General features: G+C 44.7%; 1 protein-coding gene across 1 annotated transcript; it reads right to left on the reverse strand.

The window, feature by feature from the left end:
* Positions 1–1,844: 1,844 nt before the first annotated feature.
* On the reverse strand, positions 1,845–11,196 carry slc39a4 (solute carrier family 39 member 4). Its single transcript, XM_086178468.1, has 12 exons — positions 10,672–11,196; positions 7,697–8,056; positions 7,414–7,597; positions 7,167–7,330; positions 6,910–7,090; positions 6,611–6,783; positions 5,969–6,157; positions 5,765–5,869; positions 3,912–3,957; positions 3,679–3,831; positions 3,399–3,586; positions 1,845–2,766 (listed from the first exon to the last, which is right to left on the reverse strand). Exons 1-12 carry the CDS (start codon positions 10,969–10,971, stop codon positions 2,638–2,640), a joined length of 2,172 nt encoding a protein of 723 aa, XP_086034594.1. The 5' UTR covers positions 10,972–11,196; the 3' UTR covers positions 1,845–2,637.
* Between the last annotated feature and the right edge of the window lie 1,418 nt (positions 11,197–12,614).

The following is a 12,614-nucleotide window of genomic DNA, read 5'->3' on the forward strand; positions in this document are numbered from 1 at the left end:
TCATTTTTTAAGTTTACAATTGTACATATGTGTGTAGGTTTAGATTTATGTATATATACCGAATGTGTGTTTATGGATGTATATATGTTTAGTATTTAAAAACAAAAAAACAGGGTTTGGAATTCAGGTTTTTCCCCTTTTTTATAAAAATTATTGTTCATTTTCTTTTTTATACTTAAATTTAGGGATATTTTGCAAATGTACAAGTGTATGCATGTGTGCAGGTTTAGATGTATGTATACATACAGAATGTATGTGTTTATGGATGTATATATGTATATGTAATTAAAAAAAACAGGGTTCGGAATTCTAGTTTTCCCCCTTTTTTATGAATAAGTGTTTAATTTTTTTATACTTAAATTTAGGAAAATTTGGCATTAAAATATGTATGTATATATGAATGCACACCCGCATGCTTGTGGATATTTGAAAAATATGGAGGATGTTTGAATGAAAGAAAAAATATGTAATATTTTTTAATGTTCTTTTAATTTTTTATATTTTTATATTTTTTGACGTTTACAAGTGTATGTTTGTATGTACACTAACATGTTCATGTATATGTGCAAAACAAAAAGGGAATTCTAAAATGGGGTTTGGAATTCTGCATGCAGTTATGTATGTATGTATTTACAAATACAATTATATATAAAAATGTAACACAAAGAAAAACACATTTTTACAGTTTTTTTTACATTTAATGTTAAACGTATGTACGTTAATGTACTTACACATACATGTTTAAAAATGTGAAGATATGTATGTATTTATGTAAATATGTGACGACCTAGGCGGCCTATTCATTTAATAGAGGAAAGATTGGAAACGATGAAAAATAAATTTAAATAACTTTTTCAAAATATGTTTTTTAATCTTTGGAAGATCATATTTTTTGAACATTTTATACACAAATATATATGTATGCATCCATTTATGTACAGCTACATATATATGAATAAAAACAGTCTTTTCCATTTTTCAACATTTTGACATTTCTGTATGTATGTGCACTCACATGTATTGCCTAATTAAGAATATAAACAAATATTGATTTAAATGTTTCATGTTTTTCATTTTTGTCATATATGTTTACATGCTGTTCTCCCTCTTAATCATGAAGGTTTGACAATCATGTCATGTCATCTGAGTCATGTGACACGAATGCCATTACGCCAGATTAAAAATGAAAAGGCACGGCTCCGTGTGCGTGTTTCTGTAAATGATCTCTGAGCTTTGAGTCACTGCTGACGATGAGCAATTTAATGCTTAAAAGCCCGAAAACAAACACAGTCACCTGAAGACGGGCACGTTGGCCACCTCACCCGCGCTTATTTCCTTGTTTCTCATGTACAAACAGAAAATCTACACATAGGTGAAAGGACCTTGTTGTAAAAAAATAAAAATTCATGGGGTCATTAGGGGCGCGCTGCAGCTAATTCCAGCTGTCACTGGGTCAGGAGGCGGGGCTTAACTTAACTTGATCTGCCAATCAAATCACAATCACCTGTCAATCACATGCAGAGATATGGGCGCTGTCATTCCCATTTCAGACAGTTGAGTCCTCAATTAATCTGTTGTGATTGGCGGGGGGGAGAAGGAGGACCTAGAAAGAACCACGCAGACACACACACACACACACACTCCCTCGATAGAGTTTATATTATAAGCGTTATAACGCTGCCTTTTCTGCGCTGTTTTAGACAGATCACATTTTCTCCTGCTTTTATGGCCTCTTCCTGGTGTACGTGGAACGAAGGTGACGTCTTCCTCTTTATCAAGCTGTAAACCAGTTTCGTCCCAGTCGGCCAAAATCAAATTATGTAATGGACCACGTTAGATAGAGACCCTGGTCTTGAAAGTTTGCGTGAGTTTAACATCAGTTTGACAATAAAAAGTTGGGTGTTGATTCAGTTAAAAATCTGAAAAGAAATATCTCAAATGGGTTTTTACAAGTATTTAATTTCAGACAACAGAAAGAAGGAAATATATGTTATAATGAAACATTAAGAGTTTAAACTGCTTGGACAGATTACATCTCTTCAATATTCAAAAGCTGCAACAAAATAAACTAAACTCGATACATAGCGGTAGAATACAAATTTGTCCCAGCGCCAACAGAAGGGGAAATCACTGTATTAGGCCAAGATTCAAAATTTTCTGAATAAATACTCAGGAAATTGTTGGGGGGGGGGGGGGGGGGGGGATTTTAAATTTAAATTTTAAAAATTACAAAAATGGCACAAACAGAGAAAGTAACTGTGTTAGTAGTGGGGTTATCGCGATATAAGCAGAAAACTAGCTGAATTTCTGGTTCAATTGAAATAAATTGAAAAGGGTGACTCCAATTTTTATCCGTAATTTTTCTTTTTAAAAAAACAAAAAGGTTATATGTACAGTGATATTCCAGTTTTCCTCCAGAGTCTTGTATCTGCATTTAAAAATCTTAACCACCAACTTGGTCGCAGGTGAAGATCTATCGCATCCAGGGCCAGAAAGGGGGGGTGTTAGGGTGCATTGAGACCCTCGGCTGGAAAAAGGCTCCCTTTGGATCTGAGCCTCCGGGAGGAGTGCGTTACCTCGGTAGCCGTCGGATAACAAATGAACTGAACCGACGGCAATCGAAGCCGATCGGTCGCTTCAGAAGCTGATATTCTCCTCGTAGAGCGACAGCACCAGCAGGATGGCCCAGCCGGTCAGCAGGCCGATGTTCTGCAGCAAGAACATCAGCCACGGCCTCTTGGAGTTGGTGTGGACCATGGTGGGCAGCTGGCGAGAAAGACACAGGGAGGGTTTGTCCCGTTTTTTTTCCAAATGAGAAGCATTTATTTGTCTGCGGTGGGCAAAATCAATAAAATACAAAAAAAATAAAAAATAAAATAAAAAAATAAAAAATAAAAAATAAACAAATAGATAAATAAATAATAATTAAAAAAAAAAAATATATGTATAAATAAATTACTGAACAGGACAGTGCAAATTGTAAGTAAGCTCGCTCTGTATTTATTTAATAAATATATCATGAGCGTCATTGCACTTGGCGGTGGGGCTGGTAAGGGTTTATGGGTTTCTGAGAACTGAGGAGTTGGACGCTTTGGGGACAAAAGTTGCTCTCCTGGGTTTTGCAGGCGGGGCAACGGAGTCTGCGACCAGACGCGGTCTGAACCACTCGAAAGACGGGTGTAAGATGAGGGACCGGTCTGCGAGGATCTTTCAAATCTGAAATCACCCGTGCTCGTAAAAGAGCAATCTCGGCCGTTTGGTTTTGTCTCTGCCACCGACTATAAATAGAGCAGGGCGCGTTTCGTTTCGAGCGCGTCGGTGAAGAAGGTTGCAAATTCACCTCGGAAAAAAAAAAAAAAGTTGTGCAGAAAATCTCTTGAAAAAAAACTGGTCCTCACCATGTCAGCGAGTCCCACGTAGAGAAAGAGACCCGCGGTGATGGCGGCGATCCACTGCGTGGTGGCGAGGTCGGTGGCGACGGACAGGGCGATGTACAGGCCCACGAACGAGGTCATGGCGCTGCCGATATTCAGCAGCAACGCCCGGCGGATAGAGACGCCGCTGTGGAGCAGAATGGCAAAGTCGCCTGGATGGAAGAGGGAGGAGGAAAGGGAGAAGGTCACAAAGTGTATTGTTTGTGTGTATGTGCGTGTGTGTGTGTGTGTGTGTGTTCCTCACCCAGCTCGTGCGGCAACTCGTGGCAGAGGACCGCCAAGGACGTGGCCAGACCAGACCTCCACGACAATGAGAAGGCGGCGCCCATGGCGAGGCCGTCTGCGAAGTTGTGGATGCCGTCGCCGATGGTGATCATGTAGGGCAGCAGGCGCTGCTCTGCGCGGCGACAGAGGGAAAGTTGGATGAGCGGCGGATCAGAAACTTGGGGGAAAAAAAAAGAAAAGGGCTTTTCTCACCTTTGGTCAGCTCCTTTGGAGGGTTTTCTTCTTCATCGCCACCAAACTGAAAAACATTTCGATTTGTTCAGCGTGAAGACCGCCGTTTCTGAGAAGCGCTAGGCTAACCCAGAGTCCCGCCGCCACAGGCTAACTCTGCTAAGGGATGGAATTCTCTCAGTTCTATCCCGTGTGCACTCATCGGTAAGTGATCTCCTGCAGCTTCTAACCCTTCTTATTTCTTTTGCGAATATTAGCTCTCAGCTATCATCAAGCTACAAGCTATAATTGTACTTTAGCTCTCAGCTATCATTAAGCTATAAGCTGTCATTGTACTTTAGCTCTCAGCTATCATCAAGCTATAAGCTATCATTGTACCTTAGCACTCAGCTACCATCAAGCTAAAAGCTATCATTGTACCTTAGCTCTTGGCTATCATCAAGCGAAAAGCTACTATTGCACTTTAGTTCTCAGCTATCATTAAGCTATAAACTATCATTGTACTTTAGCTCTCAGCCATCATTAAGCTATAAGCTGTCATTGTACCTTAGCTTTCAGCTATCATCAAGCGAAAACCTACCATTGCACTTTAGCTCTCAGCTATCATCAAGCGAAAACCTACCATTGCACTTTAGCTCTCAGCTATCATCAAGCTATAAGCTTTAATTGTTCTTTAGCTCTCAGCTATCATCAAGCGAAAACCTACCATTGCACTTTAGCTCTCAGCTATCATCAAGCTATAAGCTTTAATTGTTCTTTAGCTCTCAGCTATCATCAAGCGAAAACCTACCATTGCACTTTAGCTCTCAGCTATCATCAAGCTATAAGCTATAATTGTTCTTTAGCTCTCAGCTATCATCAAGCTATAAGCTATAATTGTTCTTTAGCTCTCAGGTATCATAAAGACATAAGCTATCATTGTTCTTTAGCTCTCAGCTATCATCAAGGTATAAGCTATCATAGTACCTTAGCTCCCAGCTATCATGAAGGTATAAGCTATCATAGTACTTTAGCTCTCAGCTATCATCAAGCTAAAAGCTATCATTGTACCTTAGCTCTTGGCTATCATCAAGTGAAAAGCTACCATTGCACTTTAGCTCTCAGCTATCATTAAGCTATAAACTATCATTGTACTTTAGCTCTCAGCCATCATTAAGCTATAAGCTGTCATTGTACCTTAGCACTCAGCTATCATCAAGCTATAAGCTATCATTGTACCTTAGCTCTTAGCTATCATCAATCGAAAACCTACCATCGCACTTTAGCTCTCAGCTATCATCAAGCGAAAAGCTACCATTGCACTTTAGCTCTCAGCTATCATCAAGCGAAAAGCTACCATTGCACTTTAGCTCTCAGCTATCATCAAGCGAAAAGCTACCATTGCACTTTAGCTCTCAGGTCTCATCAAGCTATAAGCTATCATTGTTCTTTAGCTCTCAGCTAGCATCAAGGTATAAGCTATCATTGTACTCTAGCTCTCTGCTATCATCGAGCGAACAGCTACCATTATACCATCTCAACTATTACCCTGAAAGCGTTCTATATCTTTTCGTCTCATTCCCTCTCTTGCTACCCAAATCGGTGGAGGCAGAAGGCCGCGCACATTGTGCTGAGGTTTCTGCACTGGAAAAAAGCCGGCGTTTCCTCGCCTGTGTTGAAGCTAATTTTTATCCGTAATTTCAGACCCGCTCCGCATGAAAAGCGTCATCAGACTCAAATCAGGCTCGACTCGAGTTGATTTGTTTTGAAGGATCTGCGGAAACCCTGAAAAAACACCCGCGTCTGGATCCAGGACCCGCTGATTTCCTCTCTTTGCGATTGTTATCGACTCCCCCCCTGGCGCCCCTGAGAGGCACCGCCAGGATGTTTCTCACCAGGTTGGCTTTTGAAGCCGACGGCGACTTGGCTTTTTGTCTTCTCTCCTGCTGATACATCTCCAGCACCTTCCCGTGGTCACAGTGGTGAGGCTCCAACTCTTCCTGAGGAGAAAGAATGAAATCGGAGGGGGGTCCGCGTCCAGAATTATGAACGAAATGTGAACCCAACAGCCTTGGTTGCTGGGCGGCTCCTTCCCGTACCCCGTGCAGCTCGTGGCAGTGGCCCTTGTCCCTGCGGGTGATGAGGGAAAAGAGGGCCTCCATCAGGTAGAAGTAGTAGATCCCGGCCAACACCACCATCATCTTATAAATGTAGTCCGCCGTGTCGACGTGGTGGCTGTGACCGGACTCCGAGTCGCTGCCGTGCGAGTGCACGTGCAGACCCAGGAACTGGACGCACAGAGGAAGGTGAGATTTTAACCAGCAAGAGTCCACAAACAAATAAGACATGATAATTGAGATCCAAAATGGCCGCCAATGCGTTTTGATTCCTGTTCCTTGTTTTTGTGTGACTGCTACTCTTTAACTAATCTATGCTAAGATAAGCTAATCTTCACTTGTTGGCGACAATGTATGCGATTGAGTTCCAGGGACTTCTGAGCGCTTTTATTTTTATTTTTTTTCATTCTGTTGTTTATTCTTACCCTTGCTGTTGTTCACTCTGCTGTCTTTTTATTTATTTGTAGATGCCTTTTGCTATCTTTTAATTGTCTATTTTACTCATATTTTTTGATAGTGTCATTGTTGTGTTGCTGTGACAAAATAATTTCCCATTTAGGGATCAATAAAGTATATCTTATCTTATCTTGAAAACAAAAAAAAAAAAGGTTGGCAGCCACCCACCATGGGCAGCAGGTGCAGCAGGGCGTCCCCGGTGAGCGAGCCCACGGCGAGGCTGATGCAGAACTGGATGCACAGTTGGAAGACGCTGGTGCACGAGGTAAAGAAAAGCAGCACGACGCCAAACATGGACATCAGCGTGATCACCACGTTGGCGATCGTGGCGTAGATGTATCCTGCAGAAAGGTGAGGGGAGGGTTTGGATGTTTAAGAGTCCAGGAGACGGGAGGAGGAAGAGGAACCGCGTCCCGAGCTTGAAATAGCGACGGTCGACCCGCGGCGATGTTTCGCTCGCAACTTACTCTCAGCCGTGCTGAGCCCGTCGGGCTGCGGCGGCGCCATGAGGGCGCAGGTCCCGCCCAGGATCTGCTGGACCAGCGCGGGGCTGATCCGGGCCAGGCCCGCCGGGCCCAGGGCCGCTTGGGAAGAGCCGTTCCCGGCCAGGCCGAAGATCCGCACAAGCTCGTTCGCGGAAAAGCAGTGCTGCCGGGAGGAAACGGATCAGAGGATCACGGAAAGGTTTTCTGAGTTTCTCACAGATGCGCGGTCCAGAACGCACCTTATCCCAGGTGACGTTTCCCTCGGCGCCGTCGGGATGCCCGTGGAAACTCCTCTTCCTCCGCCTCTGTCCACTGTGGTCGTGATCCTCGTGCTCGTCGTGGTGGTGATGGTCCTCGCCCGCCCCGGGTCCCAGATTCAGGCTCCGCATGAGAGCTCCCAGGTCTGGAGCACAAAGACGCAAAAACCTAATGGTACCGTTTGGTCTATTTGTGCGTGTTCTCGTTCCCCACGCGTGCGCCGCTTACCTTCTTCGGTGAAATTCTCCGACCTGAGTCGGGACATGATGTCGCGGACAAAGAAGCTCTCATCGGGCAGGGACTGGCCGGCGAAGCAGCGACCCTGCAAGGCGTGGCGCAGCACGCCGACCAGGACGTGACCCCACTGCGCTACGGAGACCTCGCTCATGATGTCGGTCGGCGTCACGCAACCCTGGATACCGCGGAGGAGGAAAAACAGGAGCGGATATTAAGCCGATGACCTTGTAGATGAGCGTGTTATTGTGAGTTTCACCGCACTCTCTTGTTAGACCTGGTGTTCTGTCGGCCGGTAGTGTCGGTCGAGTCGACGGAGCAGCGTCTCCAGCTGGATCAGCTCCACTGGCTCGTGTTCTAGGAGCTCCTCGTGCTCGCTCTTGCCATCCTGGTGTTCATGTTCGTGCCCATGTGAGCCGCCGCCGATGATCTCCTGCAGGAAGTGTTGGGTTTCCTCCAGCCACCTCCCCTGCCTTACGGCGGCGCAAGCCTGTTCCGGAGAAGTCAGGTAGAAGACACAGCCGGCGGCGACGGTGGTCAACCCGGGAGTGTCCCCGCCTCCGTGTCCCAGGGCCTCGTCGATGGCGTTGGCGGAGTGGTTGCCAACCAGCTGGTGGACGGCATCTGTCAGGTTGCACTGCACACACACACACACACACACACACGGTGGCAAGCCGTGTTGAGCAAAGGTGTGATCAAACTGCAATAAATCACAAAAATCCTGTTCGACTCAGGGGTTTCTGATCGGCGCCCTCTGACCTTTGACCTTAGAACCAGCCCCAGTAACAACACTTACATAACCCGGGTTGATCGACGCCTATAAAAACATGATTTATATCAAAACTGCTGGCCGTCGCTGCATCATGTTTGGACAGGATTCTCTGAAAACACTGTTTTTTCTTTGAATTCTGATTATTAAAAGGTGTGGCGGCGTCCCTGTTGAAGAGATGTTGTGTGTGTGTGTGTGTGTGTGTGTGTGTGTGTGTGGGGGTTCCTTCTCCCGTGGGCGATTTCGAGCCGTTTTCACCCAAAACGACCTTTGTCTCAAACAGTGAAATCACATTGTATCAATTTGAAGAGTGTACCATGTGTCATTTTTTTTTTTTTTTTTTTTTTTTTAAACAAAGATTTCAGAATCCGAGCAAGGTCGAATACGATGTGAAAGTCGGTCACTCCTTTCGCAGGACATCCGCTGCGTCGTCTCTGCTATCAGCGTCAGAGCGCCGCTCCTTTATCTCCTCGCTCGTGTCAGTCGATGCTATCGCGCCGTCCATTCACGCAGACCTCGGCTGACGTTCAAGGACCAACTCCCCCTCATTGATAATGTCCAACTCAGCTCATCATAAAAACAATAGCTTCATTAGATACATATGATTTGATGTATTTTACACTTTGCTTTTGGATGTATTTGTAGCGTAAATCGATTTATACCAAATTAAAACCTCTTCTTGTAACGTTTTACGTCCTGGTCATCTCCCGTCCCTGCTCTGCTCACACCGGCCGGCTACTTTCATCGGGAAAACGTGAGATGACAAAAGTAAATGTCCGATTGTTTCCGAGAGGAAACGTGCCGGGGGGTGGGGGTGGGGTGGGGGTGGGGGGGGGCCCAGCTTTCAAAGGAAAGCCACGGGGGGGAGGAGATATAAAATCGGAGAAAGAAGAAGATTTTAAAAAGTCATAATTGATAAATTAAGTCAATTTAAAAGAGAAAATGCAGGACAATGTGAGCAATATTTGTTTATATCAGTGAGTTATTTTTAAAAGGAGTCAGCAGGTGTTTAGCGCAGAGCGCTAATGCGGTATTTAGCAAAATCAACAGCTGCCGGGGGTCCGAGCGAACCCAGGTGGCTCTCGCACAACCTGACCGGGTTTGGCCTCGGTCGACTTCAGCGGCTCACAGCTGGCTAACTGGGGCAGCTGGAGCCCAGGTGGCTTTCGGCGACGATGCCGGGGCTGCAGTTTCACATTCCGACAACGATGCCCGACCGCGGCGCTGTTTCCTCGCCTGCTGCTCAATCGCTGGGGGAGTTAGCAGGTGTTGCGGCTAACAGAATGCTAACTTGACTGGCGGAGGTGCGTGCATGTCTGTGTGTGTGTGTGTGTGTGTGTGTGCGGTGGGTGTGCGGTGGATAGCTTTTCTCAGTCACTTATTTTTGGAATACTGCCATGTTTTATTAACTTAAATGACAATAAACAAGTTCTTGCTACTGATAGATATAATCATAAAAAATATAGATCACAAGTCAAGAAATGTGACGATTTAATTTTCAAGTTAAAATGCTATCAAAATTGCGTTTACTTTCTCATCTATTTCGGATTAACCATCGAGCCATTCATTTTTTTAACATTTTGCATCTGTGAATGCCACACTTTGTGTGTTTAGTGTCGCCTCATTTAGTAAAAATGAGAAATATACACCACTGGATGGCAAGAGGGCAAAAAAAACAGGGAGAGAATAAGCAGAAAGAAAGACGTTGAGTCTCGTGGAGGCGGCGGTTTGTGGACGGTCGGGTCAGGTTCTGGTTTTCAATATGCACAGGTTTCGCAGATATAATGTAGGAGAGTCTGGGATATAAAAAAATACAAGTAAAGGCCGCATTATTCGCCCTTCTTTGCTTTTAAATGCCTCCGGACGAGGCGGGCACTCGACTCCACTCCGTTTAACTTCTCCTGAAGGGACTTGACATGAACCATTTAACATCAGTGATTTTATAAAAGCAATAAAAAAAAAAGAAAGAAGTTGGAAAACAAGCGGTTATCGCAAATCAGCGCCCGAAGGCGAGTGTGCGGAGAGGAATAAGATAACGAATCCCTGGACATACATTAACTAGATCTTATGATTTAACAGGCGTAGTAAAAAAAATATATATTTAAAGAAAAATAAAAAGCGGGATGTTTTCCAGTCTCCCTCCTTGGAGACGTGCAGAGCTGAATCCCCTGGATGTGTGTGTGTGTGAAGAGGACCCCCCCACCCCAACATGTGTGTGTGTGTCATTTTGGGGGTCCCCTGCTGCAGGGACCCCTCTCTTCAGTCTGAAAGTCTGAGCTGAAGCGGTTGACGGTTCAGGTGAAATTGCAGTTGTGAAGAAAGTGGAAGGTTGTTAGAAATGGGGAAAACTGGAGGGGATTTAGCGTGGGGTGAAAGTGTGTGGGTCCCACGGGTGGGAACCCCTATCCCAAACCTCCTGAGCGAGCGACCGTGGATCCCGCGGCATCCCGGCCACCGTCCCCGATATGGATCATAAAACTCACCTTTCCACACGACACCTCGCCGCACTGCACACGGTTCTCCAGACTATTAAAGCCGACGCCCGGCGGCTCCCCGCTCAGACGCCGCTCTCCGCCGGGAGGAGCCGCTGCGGAACCGAGCGAACCCCGGAGGAGCAGGAGGGAGAGCAGCAGCAGCAGCGGCGGCGGCCGCGGCGGCGGCGGGGCGGCGGCGGCGGCGGAGGAGGAGAAGGGAGACATCCGAAGACTTTCTCCGTGCAGGGGAACTACTTTGCAAGAGGGATCGGAGGGAGAGGAGGTCTCGGCGGGTTTCCGCGGTGGCATTGAGCACTTCGGAGCTCGGCTCTGCCCTTATCACACCTCACACGGCGGGACGGCGCTCTGGATCGTGATTGGCTGAGACGTCACCTGCAGGCTGCGAGCGGGTCAACACCGGGTCAGGGGCCGCGACCAGGTCAGGGGCCGGTACTTATACAGTACACTGCAATAAACTCCTTCCCCTCCCCCACTTTTTTTTTTACTTTTTTTTTTTCTTTCTGCATATTTATTTATTTGTTCTTCGAGGCGTTGCTTCTAGATTTTTTTATACTGCTGGTCTTTTTTTTCTGTCTTATATCTTTAGCCCAGAGAAGCTGCTATTGTTGTCCTTTTGTGTTGTTTCCTGCTTTTTAACGTTGTTTTAATTCCGTTGAACCCCAGAACTGCTGTTTTTTCATTTCATTGCAGTCTGTGAAATGACAATAAAAGTCTTGAATTCTTGAGGTACCACGTCAGGGGCCGGTACTTATAAAGTACAGTGCAATAAACGCTTTTCTTTCCCACTTTTCACTTTTTTCTTTCTGCGCATTCATCTATTCCTTTAGTTGTTTTTTTCTATATTTTTATATTGTTGGCCTTTTTTTTCTGTCTTATATCTTTAGCCCAGAGATGCTGCTATTGTTGTCCTTTTGTGTTGTTTCCTGCTTTTTAACGTTTTAATTCTGCTGAACCTGATAGCTGCTATTTCTTAATTTCATTGCAGTCTGTGAAATGACAATAAAAGTCTTGAATTCTTGAGGTTCCACGTCAGGGGACAGGAACCAGGTCAGGGGCCGGTACTTAAACAGTACAGTGCAATAAACTCTTTTTTTTTCCTGACTTTTCACTTTTTTCTTTCTGCACCTTTATCTATTCTTCTGGTTGTTTTTTCTATATTCTTATATTGTTGGTCATTTTTTTTCCTTCTGTCTTATATCGCTAACCCAGAGATGCTGCTACTGTTGTCTCGTTGTGTTGTTTCCTGCTTTTTAAGGGTGTTTTAATTCCGTTGAACCCGAGAGCTGCTATTTTTTTTTCATTTCATTGCAGTCTGTGAAATGACAATAAAAGTCTTGAATTCTTGAGGTACCAGGTCAGGTACTTACTGTACTTATTTTATTACACTGTACTTATACAGTACAGTGTAATAAACTCTTTTTTTTCCACTTTTCACTTTTTTCTTTCTGCACATTTATCTATTCTTCTAGTTGTTTTTTCTATACTTTTATATTGTTGGTCTTTTTTTTCTGTCCTATATTGCTAACCCAGAGATGCGGCTATTGTTGTCTGATCGTGTTGTGTCCTGCTTTTTAAGGTTGTTTTATTTCCACTGAACCTGAGACACGCTTTCTGGTAATGTCGCTTGACTCTGTGTAATGACAAAAGTCTTGAATTCTTGAGGAACCAGGTCAGGGGCCGGTACTTATACACTACAGTGCAATAAACTCTTTTTTTTCTCCACTTTTTTCTTTCTGCACATTTATCTATTCTTTTAGTTGTTATTTCTATATTTTTATATTGTTGGGTTTTTTTTTTTGTCTTATAGCTTCAGCCCAGGGATGCTGCTATTGTTGTCTCGTTGTGTTGTTTCCTGCTTTTTAAGGTTGTTTCAATTCCACTGAACCTGAGAGCTGCTATTTTTTAATTTCATTGCAGTCTCTGAGATGACA

This window comes from Fistularia commersonii, chromosome 30, assembly GCF_037954325.1.
Source record: "Fistularia commersonii isolate RoL2024-O1a breed Wild chromosome 30, RoL_Fcom_v1.0, whole genome shotgun sequence".
NCBI classification, from domain to species: domain Eukaryota; kingdom Metazoa; phylum Chordata; class Actinopteri; order Syngnathiformes; family Fistulariidae; genus Fistularia; species Fistularia commersonii.